The sequence below is a fragment of the Rhincodon typus genome, chromosome 3 (assembly GCF_021869965.1).
Source record: "Rhincodon typus isolate 14 chromosome 3, sRhiTyp1.1, whole genome shotgun sequence".
Taxonomy (NCBI): Eukaryota; Metazoa; Chordata; class Chondrichthyes; order Orectolobiformes; family Rhincodontidae; genus Rhincodon; species Rhincodon typus.
Genome location: NC_063334.1, coordinates 122,562,966 through 122,583,543, shown reverse-complemented (window position 1 = coordinate 122,583,543; position 20,578 = coordinate 122,562,966). Strand labels below are relative to the sequence as shown.

Sequence of the window (20,578 nt, the reverse complement as noted above, 5' to 3'; positions counted from 1 at the left end):
CCAGCATCTGCAGTTCCTGCTATCTCTTAGTTCAATCAATGCTGGCTGTGGTTGAAAAGTGCAATATATAACAAACTCCACATCGCCAGGGCAATAAATGCCAGTTATGCCCACATCCCAAGAAGAAATTTGAAAACGCGCAGAGTACAGGATTTTCAGCGGGCCATGAACTATTCTCCCCTCTCCCGAACTGTAGAATGGGAAACATGCTGGTATTAATTTGTTTGCATATCCCAGTTCTGCCTCCCTGAGGCTGGTGGGAGTTACATCACTTCAAGTGGCAGTAAGTTACAGTTGCAATGGAATGATTTCACAGCCTTAAGGCTGCACTGTAGTGTAATTACATTGGTCAAATTCCCAATGAGATGGGAAAAACTGAAAAACTTAAATATTTGAAAATGAACGCGCTATCTGTACCCACAGAATCACAGATTTGTTCCGGCTCTGAGAAAGGCCATTCGGCCCATTATGTCTGCACTGGCTATTTAAGTGAACATCATTACTTTGTGCCAATCTCCTGCTTCCTCCCCAAACACTTGTACATTATTTCTATCTAAAAAAGCCCAATGCACCTCTTGAAGGCCTCAATTGAACATACCTCCACCACATTTCCATGGCCATGTATTCCAGATCCTAACAACTCACTGTGTGGAAAATTTACTCTCACATCACCTTTGCTTTGTTTGCACGTCACTTTAAATCCATGCCCTCTTGTTCTTGTCCCTTTTATGAGCGGGAATAGCTTCTTCTGATCTACTTTGTCCAGCCTGCTCATGATTTTGGAAACCTGATTTGATTTGGTTTATTTATTGTCACATGTATTTATATCAGATACAGTGAAAAGTGCTGTTTAGTGTTGCCGCTCTCCAGCCTGTTCTTAAAACACAGAATATAAAGCCAGGAAACAAAACAATAAAGCTCTTCTAAGAGATAACACAGTGTGGAGCTGGAGGAACACAGTAGGCCAGGCAGCATCAGAGGAGCAGGAAAGAGTCCTGACCCGAAACGTCAACTCTCCTGCTCTTCTGATGCTGCCTGGCCTGCTGTGTTCCTCCAGCTCCACATTGTGCTATGTCTGACTCCAGCATCGGCAGTTCTTACTATCTCTGAATAAAGTTCATCTAATTGTCTTATCTCAATGCAGTTAGGTGGTCTTTGGAACAGCTCCCACTTCTACCTCAGTCATGGGCCTGGAACTGGGCTCCTCCACCCTGATGTCTCTGCTGTTAAACAGACCACACTGTTGCAACCGTGCTTCATCACACTGCCATTGCGGGAAGAAAGAATCGCTGCTCTCTGTCGCCATCTCACCTCCACCAACACCGCCACCACCAGTTCACGATGGACCAGCCTCGCCAATGCAGCCGCTGCCAGTATCACAGGGTCCTGCACTAGGACCAAACTTGTCACTGCCTCCACCGTCAGGCATCCTGGCCTAGCCATCAGAACTCCAGTCAGCCTCGTCTCCAAGGAAAACGGGCCCAGCTCTTCAATCCATCCTCATCGCTGAAGTTTCTCATCTCCAGAACTATTCTACTAAACTGCTTCCGCATTCGCTCTGATGCATTCACATCTTTCCTACAGCATGGCCCCCACGGGCATACACAATATTGTTCTGAGGTACGGGGTGAGGTTATGGTGCGGAGGGGGAGTGAGGTCCCCAAAGTATACTTCCACGAGCCACACAACGCATCAGCAGTTACTGATAGGCTAGAGAGCTCACGAGTTATTATCCTGCCTGCAGCTAACACCACAAACACCTTCCACTGATCAGGTAAATGTGCGGAGAGGATGTGTACGATTAGCCCGTCCCCAGCCACACAGTTGGCACTGGCTGGAGGAGATAGTTGAAACCCTCTCTTCTCGGCTGGACACCCACAGAGCTCAGTGCTAAGTTTAGCTGTGGCTCAGTTACCCCTGTTTCTCTCACTTTGAAAGAACATATGTCTGTTCTGGCACAAATGAGACTCCCAAACCTCACACAGGGATGGATGGAGGTTGAAGGAAAATTGTTTGCACTGTTTATAAATCCGAGCACACAGATTCTGCATCAAAAATAGAGCAGGGCCATGTTTGTAAAGGGCTTTTGTACAGCACCTTATCACAGAAGTGTCAGAAACCTCATTAAGTACCTCCAATACAATGAATTAGTCTAAATCTCGCTGTTATGTGAGGCACTCTGAGCGCAGCAAGATCCCACAAACAGTGATCAGTGGAAAAGCCAATTTATTCTGTTTTTGAGGATCGAGGAATTTTGGTCAGAACACTTGGAGAATTGCTTGTTCTTCTTCCAGCATGGATATGGTTCTTTAACCCAAACAAGCAGACATAAACATGATTTAACACCTCATGAAAACGGGCAACACATCTAACAATGGGCTAAATTTTACCAGAAATCGGCTAATTGTCAATGTTGTTGAGTATCATGGTGGGTGTGAAGCCTAGTGAAATTTCTCATGTTATCTTTGCGAACTCGCCCCATTCCCTGCAGGCCATGCCCTCGTTGCACCCTGCACATTGTATCCTCTCTCTCATCACTCACTCACAGGCCGAAATACTCACCTCTGTCAGCTCCTCCAGGGGCTCTCCCCGCCATCTTTAAAGCCTTGTTGACTACTCAGTCAGCACCATCAGTCCTGAACTGCCCTTTATACAGTTCTCAGGCCTCATGGATGGCATGGCCAACATTTCATTGCGCATACAATTGTGTGTTCGTACATCTATCGCGAGTTAAGAACCAAATGGCACAGCTTACCGATCCTTAGCCTCATCCTGTATTGAAGTCCTGTCTAAGTCAGTGCTACTGTCTCTCCAGGACCCAGAGTAGCCCAAGATTTTCTCTTTGTTCACTGTAGAAACATCACATACTGGAAAGCCTTCAAATATTTAAGCCATTCAGCAACGACAAAAGCAAACAGAGCAGAAAGAAACAGGAGCTGCATTTGCCTTTGGGAACAGACAGGGACTGCTTGCCTTTCCAGCAGCAAGAAATTTACATTCAATGAGTGATCACTGCACCCAGCTCTCACTACTGGAACTGGGGGTCAGCCAAGTCCTGTCTGACTCGTAGCACCCAATGCCTCCATATATTGAAGAAGGTGATGTCCCTCCTGCTCAATGTCTTCACCTTTCTCCTCACAAAATTGCTGCTGCTCTCTCGGCTCTTCAGAGTCTATCACACGCTCTCTATGACCGGTCCAGTTGTGCAGAGCTCAGCATGCTGGGATTGTGCGGCACACACTGTCGAGAGTATACAGTGACACTGAAGGAACGGTGATAGGAGCTGAATCTTATATTTTCTTGGCTCCATCAATTGTGTCAAATACTTTGGAAGGTTTTTTTGCTGCGTGGCTGAGCGAGATCTCTTGCTACATCACTTACGAGCTACCTAAACCACTTCACGGCATCCCTCGCTTCCAATTCTAGTCCCATCTTATCCGCACTGTTCCTGAACCAACTTATCACTGCTGGGATATCCTGGAATGGACCAACACTGATTGTCCTGGCACTGATGCGATCTTTAAAAGTTTGTTGTGCAGCCAGAAAAGCTCTGTCAGTCCACAAGGCCATAAGATGTAGGAGCAGAATTAGGCCATTCAGCCCATCGAGTCTGCTCTGCCATTTGATTATGGTTGCTATGTTTCTCAAGCCCATCCTTCTGCCTTCTCCCCATAACTCTTGATCTCTTTACTAATCAAGAACCTATATATTCAATGACTTGGTCTCCACAGCCTTCTGTGGCAATGAGCTCCCAGATTCACCACCCTCTGGCTGAAAAAAACTCCTTCTCATCTCAGTTCTAAATGGTCGCTCCTTCACTCTGAGGCTGCGCCGTTGGGTCCTAGTCTCTTCTACTACTGGAAACATCTTCTCCATGTCCGTTCTATCTAGGCCTCTCAGTATTCTGTAAGGTTCAATAAGATTCCGCCTGCACCACTGCACCCCCCCACCCCACCCCCCATCCTTCTAAACTCCATCGATCACAGACCCAGGGTCCCCTACCACTCCTCATATGACAAGCCCTTCATTCCCAGGATCATTCTTGCAAACCTCCTCTGGAACCTCGCCAAGGCTAGCACATCCTTACGGGGCCCAAAACTGCTCACAATATTTCAAATGTGGTCTGACCAGAGCCTTACACAGCCTCAGCAAGTTCACTGACGACACCATCGTAGTGGGACGGATATCTAACAACAACAAGTCAAAATACAGAAAGGAGATAGAGGGCTTGGTGACATAATGTAATGAAAGCAACCTGTCTGTCAACATTGGCAAGACTAAAGAACTGTGGGTTAGAGTATTTTCCATACAAAGAAAGGCCACACACACACGGATCAAGACCTAAATTTCAACAGTAACCACCCCAACATCCATAAACGGAGTTGTGTGAAAACACTATTTAAACTAACCACAACACACTGCAGCAACCCAGAACTACGCCAAAATGAAGAAGAGTACCTGCACCAAGTATTTACAGACAACGGATACCCAAACAGCTGAGTCTGACAATGCCTGTCACACAAACAACAACAGGAAGATACAGTCCGCCCGACACACTTGTCACCTTACCATACATCAAGTACATCAAGTACAACATATCTGAACTGACCACAAGACTCCTACGGCCACTGGGCATCAGAGTAGCACACAAACCCACATCAACCTTACGCCAACTGCTAACAAGAACCAAAGACCCTTTACCCACCATGTACAGAACCAACATGATATACAAGATTCTGTGTAAGGACTGCGACAAACTACATTGGATATACAGGAAGGAAACTGGCCACTAGAGTACATGAACACCAACTAGCAACAAAAAGACACGACCAATACTCACTCATCTCCATTCACACAGATAAGGAGAACCACCAACTTGATTGGGACAACAACAGGATCCTAGGACAGGCCAAACAGAGACAAGCACGGGAATTCCTAGAGGCCTGGTTCTCCACGAAGAAGGCCATCAACAAACACATAGAACTAGACCCTATATATACACCACTGTGAAAGAAAACCGGAAATGAGGTAATCAAATCCAACGGATCCCGGAGTTTAAGTAACAAGCGGGTAAATATAACAGCGCTTCATCGGAGGCTGCACTGATGATGTTACTCAGCAGGGTAATGAAACATCTGCAAACTAACGATCCAGCTTGGCGAGCGAACCAACCGCAGCATCCACAACCCGAGCTACAAATCTACTTCAGAATATTAGAAACTAAAGAACTGATTATCAACTTCAGAAAGAAAGGAGGAGAACGCACCCCGCTCCAAATCATAGGAACTGAGGTTGATAGAGTGAAGAGCATCAAGTGCCTCCTGTGCGCACCCTGTTAAAGGCCTTCTGGAAATCCAAATAGATCACATCCACTGGATCTCCTTTATCTAACTTGCTCGTTACCTCCTCAAAGATTTCTAACAGATTTGTCAGGCGTGACCTCCCTGTGACGAAGCCATGTTGGCTCTTCCGTATTTTACCATGCACTTCCATGTACTCAACAATCTCATCCTTAATGATGCACTCTAAAATCTGGCAATAATTGAAAGCATGAAAGGATAACTGGAAAGCTTTTCTCAGTGTGAATTTACCACCTCTGTTTTAAGCGTGACCTGTGGTTGTTCTGGTTTCTGAGCTGAAACGTCCTTCATTTCAATGACACTGTGACATTTGCTGTCGATGAAATGGAAAATGTACAAACATCCATGGCTTGGCTCTGTCTGTTGTTCTCCTCTGCACAGCAGACAAGCTGATGGGGTTCCTCCTGCAGGTGTTCCAATGGGGATCAAAGATACGTGTCACAACGCTGAGGAACACATTCCCTCCACATCCTGTGAGTTGTGTGCAACGCTGCTGTTTTTATATCGGTACAGTTTTAAAATATTTTTGCACTGAGAGTGACTGGTGAGGACAATGTTCACTGCATTGAAGCAGATGAGAATTCAGGTCCCACATTCACAAAAAGGGAGAGAGAAGCCAATTGGAGATAACCTTGTGTCCTGGGTCGCTAATTGGTTGGCAGAAAGGAGAAAGGCAAATGCTATAAAGTAATTGGGGTCTGATTGGCCGGTAGCCAGGTCCAGCTCTCGAAGCAAGATAAAGATTTCTCTGAGGCTGCTTGTCTTTGCCTAGTGTTCACATAAAGATTTTACAGGAGATTGCATCATAACTTGACAGGACAATGACAGGAGGGTTGTGGTGGAAGGGTGTTTTTCAGGCTGGAAGTCTGTGATTAGTGGTGGTCCGCAGGGATCTGTACTAGAACCTCTGCTGTTTGTGATACATAACAATGACTTAGATGAAAATGTAGATGGGTGGGTTAGTAAGTTTGCAGATGATACAAAGATCGACGGAGTTGTGGATAGTGTAGAAAGTTGTCAAAGGATACAGTGGGATATAGATCAGTTACAGATATGGGCGGAGAAATGGCAGATAGAGTTTAATCTAGCTAAGTGTGATATACTGCACTTTGGAAGATCAGATCTTAAGGAAAAGTATACAGTTAATGGAAAGACTCTGAACAGCATCGATGTACAGAAAGATCTTAGAGTTCAAGTCCATAGCTCCTAGAAAGTGGCCAGGCAAGTGGATAGGGTGGTAAAGAAGGCATGTGGCAAGCTTGCTGCTATTGGTCAGGGAATTGAGTACAAAAGTCAGGATGTCATTTTGCAGCTTTATAAGATTTTGGTTAGGCCACACTTAGAATATTGTGTTCAATTCTGGTTGCCATATTACAGGAAGGATATGGAGGTTTTGGAGAGGGTACAAAGGAGGTTTACCAGGATGCCGCCTGGATTAGAGGGTATGAGCTATAAGGAGAAAAACTCATGTTGTTTTCTCTGGAGCGACGGAGGCTGAGGGAAGACTTGGTAGACATTTACAATGCTCAGAATTTTTTTCCCAGAGTTGCAATGTCTAATACTAGTGGGTATGTATTTAAGGTGAGAGGGGGCAAGTTAAAATGAGATGTAAGGGGCAGGTTGTTTTACACAGAGAGTGGTAGGAGTCTGGAACGTACTGCCAGGGATGGTAGTGGAGGCAGACACAATAGGAGTATTTAAGGGCCTTTTAGATAACCACATGAATATGCAAGGAATGGTAGGATATGGACCAATGGCAGGCAGAAGGGATTAGTTTCATTTGGCGTCACGTTTGGCACAACATGGTAGGCCAAAGGGCCTGTTCCTGTGCAGTATAGTTCTATTTTCTACATTCTAATATAAGATGGGTGTATTAGTTTCCAGTCCCTTGCTCATGCTTTACATATAGTTGCAGTGTGCTCGATTAGCTATCTGGCAAAGTGTATTGCTTTGGGGAAAAAAACAGGCTCAGCTTCACATAAATAGTGCATTGTTAGGAGGCTGGGAGAAAGTTGTGAATGGGAAGACAACAGTTGGTTTGACACCCCATCCACCACCTTAAACCTCCACTCCATCCATCATGGGTGCAGTGCGCACTGTTTACAGTTTACATTCTGCAAATCCTTGACCTCTGCCACCTCGAAACACAACAGGAACATGTCCGCGCATCCATACCTCTGACCTGGAACTACACCATTGATCCCTCACTGTCGCTGGGTCCAAATCCTAGAACTCACCCCACCATCAGCTTTGTGTGTGTCTGCACTTACCAAGGGCTGCAGTGGTTCAAAGTGGCAGTTCACCACCACAACCTTTTCCAGGCAATTGGGAGTGGACCATATATCCTGGCCCTCCCTGTACCACAGGATGTAGTGGGACTACGGAACTGATCCATACAGCAGTCAAAATAAAGTCGGTCTTATAACTGGGAACTGTACCTGGCTGTAAGAGACGAGGATGAGGCCACACACGTGAAAATCTTAATCATAGCCATTTTACAAATGTCAGCTGCAGAACCTACACAATTTAGAACGACATGAAGCAAAACTTTGTAAGTACAGACCAGTATTATCACATCGTAGGTCTGTGTTAATATTTCAGTCTAATCTGTTCTGATCTGAGTCCTGTCACTATTTTAGAATACAGAGTTGAATATTATTGCTGTTTGTGTTAATAAGAAATGTCAAATGGGATTGGACAAGGTCCTCTCCCAGGTATTTAATGCAGCTGTTGACCTATTTCATTTGAATAGGCTGCAACCTCCACTGAGGCAATGCTGGAAGGAATGAACATGAAAGTGTGAAGCAGCTGTCACTAATAAAGACTTCCCAGATTATATCCTGTGCAATTTGATACTATGCACAGTTTATGAAAGATTGTCAACTCTGGTTAGATGTCAGATTCATCTTGTAATGCTTGGCCAACACCTCTTCCCCCATTCCCTCACTATTGGTCACCAACCTCCCTCACTCTCTCACTATTGGTCACCAACATCTCCACTCTGTCATTATTGGTCACCAAAAATACTCACCCTTTCGCTATTGGTCACCAACCTCCCCCACCCTCTTATTATTGGTCACCAACCTCCCCTACCCTCTCATTATTAGTTACCAACCTCCTTCACTCTTTTTTCTCTTTATTCATTAACATGATGAGGGGTCTCGGGCTAGGCAGCATTTATTGCCCATTCCTAAATGCACATAGGGCATTTAAGAGTCAACCACATTGCTGTGGGTCTGGAGTCACATGTAGGCCAGACCAGGTAAGGATGGCAGTCTTCTTCCCTAAAGGGCATTAGTGAACCAGATGGGTTTTTCCTGACAATCAACAATTAATTCATGGTCATTGTTAGATTCTTAATTCCAGATATTGGGAGATGGTGGAATTTGAATTCAATAAAAAAAATCTGGAATTAACAGTCTAATGATGACCATGAATCTGTTGTCAATTGTCAGGAAAAACCCATCTGGTTCACTAATGTCCTTTAGGGAAGGAAACTGCCATCCTTACCTGGCCTGGCCTACATGTGACTCCAGACCCACAGCAATGTGGTTGACTCTGACCTGCCCTCTGGGTAATTAGGAGTGGGCAATGAATGCTGCCCAGTCAGTGATGCCCTCATCCCATGAATGAATAAAGAAGAATTAAAATCAACCCTCTGCAATGGCAGGATTTGAACCTGGGTCCCCAGAACATTATCTGGATTAACACTCTAGTGATAATGCTACAAGGCCATCACCTCCCCTTCCCTCACTTGCTCACTATTGATCATTAACCTCCCTTACTCTCTTGGTCACCAACCTCCCTCACTATTGGTCAGCAACCTTCCGCATTTTCCTACTATTGGCCACCAATCACCCTCACTCTCTCACTATTGATCACCAACCTCTCCCACTCTCTCACTATTGGTCACCAATCTCCCTCACTCTCTCACTATTGGTCACAAACCTCCACCATTCTCTCACAATTTTCTCTAACCTCCCTCACTCTCACTATTGGTCACCAATGTCTCCACTCCCTTACTGTTGGTCACCAAACCTCCTGCACTTTCTTACCATTGGTCACTAACCTCCTTTCCTCTCTCACTATTGGTCGCCAACCTCCCTCTCTCTCTCACTATTGATCACCAACCTCTCCCACCCTCTCACTTTTGATCACAGAAACATCCATAGTTGGAAAACTACCCTCTCCCAACTACAAAAAACAATGAAAGAACTGCAGAAGCTGTAGATCAGGAATAAAAACAGAAGTTGTTGGAAAAGCTCAGCAGGTCTGGCAGCATCTGTGAAGAAAAAAAAATCAGAGTTAACGTTTTGGGACTGGTGACCCTTCCTCAGAACTGTTCAGCTCAGCTCAGTGTTGCCGAGTTTGGCTGCCACCAGGGCCACTCAGCTCCGGACCTCATTACAGCCTTGGTTCAAATATGGACAAAAGAGCTGAATTCCAGAGGTGAGGTGAGAGTGACAGCCCTTGACATCAAGACCACTTTTGACAGAGTTTAGCATCAAGGCACCCTAGCAAAACTAGAGACAATGAGAATCGGGTGGAAAACTCTCCGCTGGTTGGAGTCACGCCTGGTACATAGGAAGATGGCTGCATTTATTGGAAACAAATCTGCCATCCTCACCTGGCCTGACCTGTATGTGACTCCAGATCCACAGCAATGTGGTTGGCTGTTAAGTGCCCCTGGACAATAAATGCTGGCCTAGCCGGTATGGATGTGACATTCCGTAAACAAATACGTCTCTATAGCAGTCCTGGGAGTTGGGTACATCTATACAACAGGACCGGAGCTCCCAGAACTCTGCTGAATTTCCTGTTCTTACCTTGTACCACAAAGTTTACGGCCTGTCTTTCTGCCTGATTTCGAGAGCTGTAATCATGCGAGTTGATGTGAGGCAATGGTCTCTTGCGTCCCATTAATGAAACAGAGTAGCCTAACGGAATAAAATGACACAAAACGATGAACATTTGTTGACCTGCACCCAGCAGTAGGCATTATGTTCGATCATCCCAAGACAGTTGCCATGAACCACGATTCACCAAGTGAATGGATAATGCCAACCCCCATGGCACACTTGGCCCTTCAGTGCCCTTGAAAATGGCCGAGCGATGGACCCAGTCACGTCAAACCACAAAAGAAACAAAGCACCCGTAGGAATATCTACCCCCTTGGACTGCCATGGTTCATGACGGCAACTGAACACCACCTTCCCCTGGTCCGCAAAGCTAGACTTGTGACTGTCACTCACAACCTGAGAACAAGTCAATATTAAAACATAATCACTATTAATTGTATAAACTGGTGGTTGAGGGGTAAATACTGGGTGAGACATTTGGAAAACTACTTTGGTTTCCTTTGTATAGAGTCTGTCCAGCCTCAAGCTGAGGGATAAGATGGTGCCATAACTGCAATGACACTTGAATATAATCAGGAGACCCAGGTTAATGCTGTTTGGACAGGGGTTCAAATCTTCCCACAGCTGCTGACAGCATTCAAATTCAATCTTGATGCCATTCTAAACTAGTCCTCTCTGACTGCACATGGTCTGTATCCTTCTATTGTCTAACTGTTCATGTGGCTGTCCAAATATCTGCTCTACCATCTCCCCTGGCAGCACATCCCAGGCACCTGCCATCCTCTATGTAAAACAATTTTCCACACACATCTCCTTTAAACCCTGTTGCGAAGTTGGGTAGAGTACTTGTGGATTGGGAGGCAGAAAGTTAGAATTTGTAAAGTGCTATGGGGAAACCATTGCGTGGCCCCTTTAAAAGATGATGTGCTTTTTCTTCGCTTAGAGATTTAAATTGGATGTCTGTGAGCAGCAGCTTGAAAATTTGCAAGTACACAGGGAGCACACGAATCGAAACATTGGTATTAAAAGGCTGTACAATTAGCCGGCCAAACAGCAGATTTTACCAAGACAACAACATTTTGAATTAAGCCAATCAATTTGAACAAGGCACCAAAATCCAATTAAATTTAAATCTGATGGTTTTGACAACATAAGACCAAGCCTATTGTAAGAAATATTGATATGTCATCAAGGGTATAAAAGAAGGGAGCAGTTGGACAAAGCCACAGAGCCTGCTGCAATCCGCCAGAGCTAACAGCCTTCAGCTCTCAAGACAGAATTGCTGGCTCTCACAGCCTTCTCTATGCCTTAGAGAAAGCACCATCTAAATAACAAAGGTACCAACTAAGTAATATTCCTGACAGAAGAATCAATGGTGAAGACATTCCTGACAGAAGAATTGACAAACATTCCGGAAGACGTAACCTCGCTGTAATTTCGGAAGACTAAATTAGTTTTTTTTTATAAGTGGGACTTATATTTATTGGAACAGCATATCATTAGAATCCTGCTTTATTTGGGAATAGTTAGCAGTTAGAAGGGATTTATTCAGTTTGTTAATAGTTCAGTTCATTTGTTCACTGTTAGAGTTAGATAAAAAAAATTGTTACTTGTTGATTTTGAAGTGAATGTCAGGGGTTTATTTTATTTAACCACTAGAAGTTACTGAAAAGCAGATTACAGCACTTTTCACACTCCTTTTACAGATTATAACCACATGGGTTTCTCCCTCCAACAATGGTCATCATTAGATTCTTAATTTCAGCTATTTTTAATTAAATGTAAATTCCACCATCTGCTGTAGTAGGATTTGAACCCAGATCCTCAGAACATTATCTGGGGTCTCTGGATTAACAGTCCAGTGATAATACCACTACGCCATCACCTCCCCCTTAGATATATGCAAATATTTCAAAACATTAACAAAAAGATATCGAAGCCTTTTACATTTTCTTTGAGACATTGGCTAAACAAATGAATTGGCCAGAGACTGTGTGGGTAATGTTAATTCAGACCAAGTTGGTAGACAGGGCTAGTGAGGTGCTTGTAATGCTGTCAGGGGAGGAATCAGAAAATGAAGAAGTAAAACAGGCTATTTTGAGTGCTTACGAATTGGTACCAGAAACACATGGACAACGGTTCAGAAATGTAAGAAAGGAGCCAGGTCAGAGTTATATCGGGTTTGAAAGAATTAAACTGAACAACTTCGACAGATGGATGAAAGCGTTAAAGATAGAAAAGACATATGAGGCTCTTAGAGAGATTATTCTGTTGGAAGAATTTAAAAACTCACTTCCAGAAGTGATAAGAACTCATGCTGAGGAACAGAAAGTTCAAACAGTGAGAAGTGGTGATGCATATATCGAAATCTAGCTTCCAACAGCAATTTCATTCTGTGAAGGATAGAAATTGGAAAAGAGCGAGATCCTTCAATGAAAAGCAGAAAGTAGATCACACTGGGAACAGTTTACCACAGGTGAGAAAAGAAACTGAAGAGGACAGAAAAGAGGTGAAAGGCCTCAGGTGTTTTCACTGCAATAAGGTGGGACACACAAAGTCACAGTGCTGGTGTTTTAAGAGAGGCACTGGTAAAAAGGATGTGGTAAAAGAGAATAAAACAGTGGGATTAGTTCAGGTAGTGAAGGAATCCCAAGAGAAGTTGAGGAGCTGCAGGAGAGTGCACAGCCTGGTCATGGGCTGGATAGTAAGATAGTGCCTGATCTTTTCAAAAACATCATGTATATGGGTAAGAGTTACTCAGGTAGAACAAGGGGAGTAGGTAAAGAACTTAAAATATTGACAGATACAGGAGCTAGTCAGTCTCTAATAGTGAGAGATGAAAATATTTGCACTCCTTCTGAAATATTGCCTGAGAGAGTGGTAATCAGTGGAATAAATGGAGAGCGGAGTAGTGTTCCCCTGTGTAAGATAAGGCTAGAAAGTTCAACTAAGGCTGAGGAAGTAATAGTGGGAGTGATGGAAAAATTGGCTATTCCACGAATACAGTTTATTTTTGGAAATGATATAGCTGGATCACAGGTGGGAATGATGCCCATTGTAGTGGAAAAGCCAAAAGAAAACCAGGAAACTGAGAAACTAAAAGAAAAATATGCAGGAATTTTTGCAGATTGTGGGGGAAAGATCCCACGGCCATAAGTTAAAACAAGAAGGGAAAACAAAAAGAAAGATGAGGGAGTTGTGGTCCAGTTAACTGGCACAGGAGTTGGGGTCCAGTTAGATGACACTCTGTTCGAAGGGATGGTAAAGGAAAAACCTAAGCAGGTAGAGAATGAGGCAGAGGTGTCTAGTTATGTAAGATTAATGGAGTTACAACAAAAAAATGAGATGGTAAAGGATTTATATCATAAAGCCTGCTCGAAAAAGGAATCAGAGTATATTGCAGAATGCTATTACCTTAAGGATAAAATCTTAAGGCAGAAGTGGAGATTTTGGCAGGTTGGTGCAGATGTGAAATGGGTGGAAGTGCACCAGATTGTGTTGCTGGTAGCACACAGACAGGGGGTACTATGATAACACACAAATTACCTGTAGGAGATCATCTAGGAGCGAGGAAGATTCAGGCTAAGATTCAAAAGCATTTCTATTGGCCTGGATTACATAAGGATGTGGTTGAATTTTGCCATATCTGTCATACGTGTCAGATGGTAGGAAAGCCACAAGCAGTAATAAAACCAGTGCCTTTGATGCCAATTCCTGTATTTGAAGAACCTTTTACCTGGTTTATAGTTGATTGTGTAGGTCCCCTCCTTAAAACCAAAAGTGGGAACCAGTATTTGCTAACCATAATGGATGTGTCTACCAGGTTTCCAGGGGCAAATTCCATGATGGAATGTCAAGGCAAAAAAGGTTGTGGAGGAGTTGCTGGTTTTCTTTACCTGTTACGGACTACTCAGGCAGATTCAGTCAGACCCAGGGTCCAATTTTACTGCCAAATTATTTGAGAAGGTCATGGATAGTTTAGGCAACAAACACTTTAAATCAAGTGCATACAATCCTGATTCCCAGGGAGCATTGGAAAGATGGCATCAGACCCTAAAGACAATGCTGAGGGCTTATTGCCAGGATTATTCAAATGATTGGGATAAAGGTATCCCATTTATATTATTTGCCATCAGAGATGCTCCAAAGGAATCGACTCAGTTTACTCCATTTGAATTGATATGCGGACACGAAGTAAGAGCGTCTTTAAAATTAATTAAGGAAAAGTTGATAGGTCCGATGTCAGAGATCTTACAGTTGGATTATGTATCTGAGGTGAGAGAAAGATTAAACAGAGTAGGTGAATTAGTTAGACAATATCTGAAGGTGGCACAGCACACAATGAAGCAAGAAGCAGATAAGAAATCTAAAATTCGTACATTTGCCCTTGAGGATAAAGTATTGGTGCTGTTACCAGTGGTAGGAGATCCCATCGAAGCAAGGTTTAGTGGTCCCTATCAGATTGAGAAGAAGTTAAGTCAGGTGAGTTATCTGGTAAAGATGTCAAATGGGGAAAAAAATTATCAGGTATGTCATGTGAACATTCTGAAACGTTACTGTGATAGGGAAAGGGAACCAGAGAAACAGGTATTAGTTACTGTCACTTAGACTGACGAATCAAATCCAGATGATTTGGATTTTGATGTACCTCAGAATAAATTGAATAATGAGGAAGTCCTTAAGGAATGGGACAGAGTAGTGAGCTACCTGACCAAGGAACAGAGAAGTGAATTGAAAGACTTGTTACAGTGCTATGTAGAATGGGGCAGACTAATGCCATAGTACGAGGTTGACGTAGGGAATGCTGTTCTGATAAAACAAACCCCTACAGTCTTAGCCCTTTCAAAGCCGCACAGATACAGAAGGAAGTGGAAGTGATATTCAGAAGGAAGTGGAAGTGATGCTCCAAGAAGACATCATCAAGCTGAGTCAAAGCGAGTGGAGTTCGCCGATTGTGTTGGTTCCCAAACCTGATGGTACTGAATGATTCTGTATGGATTATCGGAAGGTTGATGCTGTGACCAAACGTGACTCAAACTCTATTCCAAGGCTGACGAATTGTGTGGAAAAAGTAGGACAAGCCATTTACTTCACAAAGTTGGACTTACTTTGTGGTTACTGGCATGTACCTTTGTCAGAGAGAGCGAAAGAAGTTTCTGTGTTTGTAACCCCAATGTAAAATAATGCCCTTTGGAATGAAATATGCAACAGCCACTTTTCAAAAGCTTGTGAACAGAACTGTTGCAGGACTGACTAATTGTACCATCTACATAGGTGACTTGGTGATATATAGCCATTCGTGGAAAGATCACATGGCGCGTTTGGCAGAGCTCTTTGAGTGACTATGGAAGGCAAAGTTGGTCATAAACCGGGCAAAAACAGAATTGGCGAAGACAGAAGTGACATTCTTAGGACACAATATTGGATACAGATGGATGACACTGAGGAATGTGAAGACTAAGGCCATTGAGGAATTTCCAAGATCATCATCGAAGAAGGAAGTGCTATGAATTTTAGGATTGAGCAGATTCTACAGGAAATTTGTACCAAATTTTAGTAGCTAAATGGTACCGTTGACAGATTTGTTAAAAAAGAACATGAAATTTCAGTGGATAGAACAATGACCAGGAGGCATTTGAGAATTTAAAAGCATGGTTAACCACTGCACCAGTTTTAGCCACACCAAATCTTTTGAAACCCTTCAAATCTGGCATTGCGCAAGCGATGTAGGTGTTGGAGCTGTGTTGTTACAGGAGGATGATAGTGGAATTGAAAGGCCATTTGGTTATTTTTCAAAAGAAAAACTCAATATCCACCAGATAAAGTATTCAAGCATTGAAGAAGAGCTACTGAGTTTGGTAATGGCCTTACAACATTTCAATATGTATATTGCAAACAATGCATCAGAAATGATTGTGTATACCAATCACAATCCTTTGACATTTCTGGAAAGATTTAAGGACAAGAACACCAGATTATTTCATTGGAGTCTCATGTTACAAGCACTTAATTTACGGATGCTTTATCGCGAGTTTAAAAGAAGAATGCTTCTATAAGATAGAAACTGTAGTGTTCAATGTTATATATAAGTAGAATTAGCATCATATGTGTAACTCTAGATTAATGAGCAATGGATCTAGTAATATAATGGAGTCAAGGTTTTACAAAAAAAAAGCCATCTTTTCATAATGATGGTTCATTTTTTTTCTTAAGGGGGGAGTTGTGGCGAAGTTGGGTAGAATATTTGTAGATTGGGAGGCAGGAAGTTAGAATTTGGTGTTTATAAAGTGCTATGGGGAAAACCATTGTGTGGCCCCTTTAAAAGATGATGTGCTTTTTCTGTGCTTAGAGATTTAAATTGGATGGCTGGGAGCAGCAGCTTGAAAGTTTACAAGCGAACAGACAGCACCTGAATTCAAACATTTGTATGAAAAAGCCGTACAGTTAGGAGGACAATCAGCAGTTTTTACCAAGACAACAACTTTTTGAATTTAGCCAATCAATTTGAACCAGGCTCTTAGATACCAAAAACCAATTAAATTTCAATCTGATGGTTTTAACGACATAGGACCAATCCTATTGTAAGAAATATTTATATGTCTTCAAGGGTACAAAAGAAGGGGACAGTTGGACAAAGCCACAGAGCTAGCTGCCATCTGCCAGAGCTAACGGCCCTCAGCTCTCAAAAGAGAATCACTAGTTCTCACAGCCTTCTCTATGTCTTAGAGAAAGCACCATCTAAATAACAAGGGTGCCAATGGTACAACTAGTTAATATTCCTGACCGAAGAATCGACAGGGAAGGTACAGAACATTCCAGAAGACATAAACTAGCTGTAATTTCGAGTCTTAATTTTTTTTTATAAGTGGGACAGCATGCCATTAGAATCTTGCTTTATTCGGGAACAGTTGGTGGTTAGAAGGGATTAATTCGATTTGTTAATAGTTTAGGTTAATTTGTGCACTGTTAGAGTTAGATAAATACATTGTTACTTGTTTATTTTCAAGTGAGTGTCAGGGATTTATTTTATTTAACCTCTAGAAGTTGCTGAAAAGTAGGCTACACCACTTTTCACACTCCTTTTACAGATCGTAGGGCAAGGTGCTCCTCTTTGTCTGTTTCGGTTTTAGTTCTCAAAGTTGGGGGGTGTCAATCTCCACTTTATAAAAACCTTTCCCCTCTCACCTTAAATCTATGCCCAAATATGTGATATTTTCACCCTGGACAAAAGACTATGACCATCCACCCTATCCATGCCTTTCATAATTTTATATACTCCAGTTACATCAACTCTCAGCCGCTGATGTTCTAGCAAAAACAATCCAAATTTATCCAACCTCACCTATAGCTAATACACTCCAATCCAGGCAACATCCTGGTAAATTTCATTTGCATCCTCTCCAAAGCCTCCACGTCCTTCCTATAATGTGGTGACCAGAACTGCATACAATATTCCAAATATGGCCTAACTAGAGTTTTATACAGCTGCAACATGACTTACAAACTTTAATACTCAATATCCTGACCGATGAAGGTAAACATGCCGTACACTTTCTTTACACTTTATTCACTTGTGTTGCCACTTTCAGGGAGCTATGGGCTTGCAACCCAAGATCCCTCTGTATATTAATGTTGCTAAGGGTCCTGCCATTTACTGTAGACTTTCATCTTGCATTTGACTTCCCAAAATGCATCACCTTACACTTGTTAGATTGAACTCCATCTACCATTTCTCCTCCCAGCTTTCCAACTGATTTATGTCCTGCTATATCCTTTGACGACCTTCCTCGCTATCCACAACTCCACCAATTTTCTTTCGTCTGCAAACATACCCATGGCACCATCGCTATTTTCTCCAACTCATTTATATATATACATATTACATACAACAGAGGTCCCAGCACTGGTCCTGGTCACAGACCTCCAGTCAGAAAAACACCCCTCCACAACTGCCCCCTGTCCTCTATAAACAAGCCAATTTTGCATCCAACTTACCAACTCACCATGGATCCAATGTGACATAATGTTCTGGACCAGGCTACCATGAGGGGCCTTGTCAAATGCTTTAGTAAAGCCCATGTGGGCAACATCCACTGCCCTACCCTCATCGAACATCTTTGTCACTTCCTCAAAAAATCTGCCCAACAAGACCTTCCCTGCACAAAACCGTGCTGACTTTCCCTAATAGATCCATTCTTCTCCAAATGTGTGTAACTCCTGTTTCTAAAAATCATCAACAGTAATTGTGGAAGGCCGACCTTAGCCAACAATGCCCACATCCCATGAAACAATAAAGGAATACATATTAGGTTGAAAAGCTCTTTCTGAGCTGGGACAGATGTGATAGGCTGAATAGCCTACTTGAACTGTAAAATATGATGTTTCTATGTCAGTATAGGAGATCTGTCCGATGCTGGAGTTGGGAGGTTTTAGTGAGCGGGATTGGTAGTTGCTGCTGTGCACCTCATTTTTATTAATCCAGACTGGCAGTGTTTGACATTAACATTGGGCTCTTGATGAGTGAAAACATTTGATTACCCAAGGTTTGGCAAACATCGCAACGCAGCCTACTTTGTTTTAATTGTTCGGGGGGCACTCAAATTTATTGGATTTCCAGCAGAAACCTTTTGTTTCGGAAAAGCAGTGAGCTTTTGTGCACATAGCTTTGGGCAGGAGACAAGAGTTCTTGAAAGTTAAGCCTTTTGAGCATCGTGTGAATGAGGTGACCTGGTTATATCATGTGCAGCTTCTCGAGACGGAGCTCGGAATCGGACAAAAGCCTTTTCAGCTACATCTGAGAGAAGCACTCACAACCAGATCTCAAGTTACAGAGCTCCTGAGTACCAGCCACTGGCCTTTATCTCATCATTCACAATGTTCCCTTCAGTGTGACAGTTCATATTACTTCTTTCTCATGCATATTGAGGGTTTGCAGATCTCCAGTCTCTGTGAAGAAGCTTAATTTGCCCTTTAATTAGAATGTGTTTTGAATGTTGACGGTCCTGAAACACAGTGGTCATTGTCCAGGCTTGGAACTTAGGATGGTGTTCCTCTTGCCAGAATAATCTTGTTGCCAACTTTACAAATTCTTCATGTAGCACCCAATGGTAATGCTGACTCTGAGACATCAGTCTAAGGAGAACATCATCCTCCTGCAATGGAAATGCCTCTCGATCAGCTCCTGCGAAGCCCTCAAGGTTACAGGGACTCCGTGGCAAAGAGGAAGGCTGCTGGCATAACAGGGTCATCTCACCCCACAGAGAGCATGAAGCAGAAGAGGAACAATAGCCCAGTGATACTATCGCTGGGCAGCTAAGCCAGAGACCCAGGTAATGTTCTGGGGACCCAGGTTTGAATCCCACCATGGCAGGTGGTGGAATTTGAATTCAATGTTCAAAATCTGCAATGAAGAGTTCAATGATGATCATGAATCCATTGTTGATTGCTGGGGAGAAAAATCATCTGGCTCACTAATGTCCTTTAGGGAAGGAAACGGCCATCCTTACCTGGTCTGGCTTACATGTGACTCCAGGCCCACAGCAATATGGTTGACTTTTAACTGCCTTCTGGGCAATTAGAAGTGGGCAATAAATGCTGGTATATCCAATGGCACCCATATTGCATGAATTAAAAAATAACCGAAACAGGAAAAGGACTAATTGGTGATCTCTATGACTGAGTGAAAATGGTTTCCTTTGCCCAGTGCAACTGCCCTCAAAGATAGAATGATCGAACAGAATGGGAAAGGAGGCAGAGAAAAGTTGGGAAGGGAAAAAGGAAGAGGAATACAGAAAAAACAATGCAGGGGAAAAGAAGAATGAAGGGAAGGAATTTGGGATTGGGAAAGATGAAAACCTGATTTGGGACCACAAAGATTTTAGCACCCTCAAAGACAGCAGGTTGAAGCTGGGATTAACTGACCCCTCCCTCCCTCTCCCTCCCCAGTCCACTGTCACTGAGTGGGAGGAGGAGGGTTAAAAATCCAGGGTGTGGTTTTGATTAATAATTTCAGATTGAAAGGGTGAGTGTTAAAGTTAGATTGAGAATGACTGCCATCGCGTTATGATTGACTGTTGGCTCTCTCTCTTGCAGGTCATGAAGTAGCATGACAATAGAATCACTGGCTGTTTAACATGGTCACTGCTGAGCACTATTTATCAGAGAAACAGGGAGAAAACAAGGCATTTTGAGGAAAAAGCAATGTAGTCATCAATATGGATAGGTAGACTGTATTGTAGAGAGATAGTAGGAACTGCAGATGCTGGAGAATCTGAGATAACAAGGTGTAGAGCTGGATGAACACAGCAGGCCAAGCAGCATCATAGGAGCAGGAAGGCTGACATTTCGGGCCTACACCCT

The 20,578-nt window shown here is 43.1% G+C and overlaps 1 protein-coding gene across 1 annotated transcript in view; it reads right to left on the bottom strand.

The window, feature by feature from the left end:
- The window catches only part of poln (polymerase (DNA directed) nu), a 136,814-nt gene that overhangs the window by 20,358 nt on the left and 95,878 nt on the right, over positions 1–20,578 (bottom strand). The window contains exon 6 of the mRNA XM_048595308.1: positions 10,187–10,297. Within this exon, the coding sequence (XP_048451265.1) occupies positions 10,187–10,297 (111 nt within the window). The remainder of the gene's footprint in view (positions 1–10,186; positions 10,298–20,578) is intronic.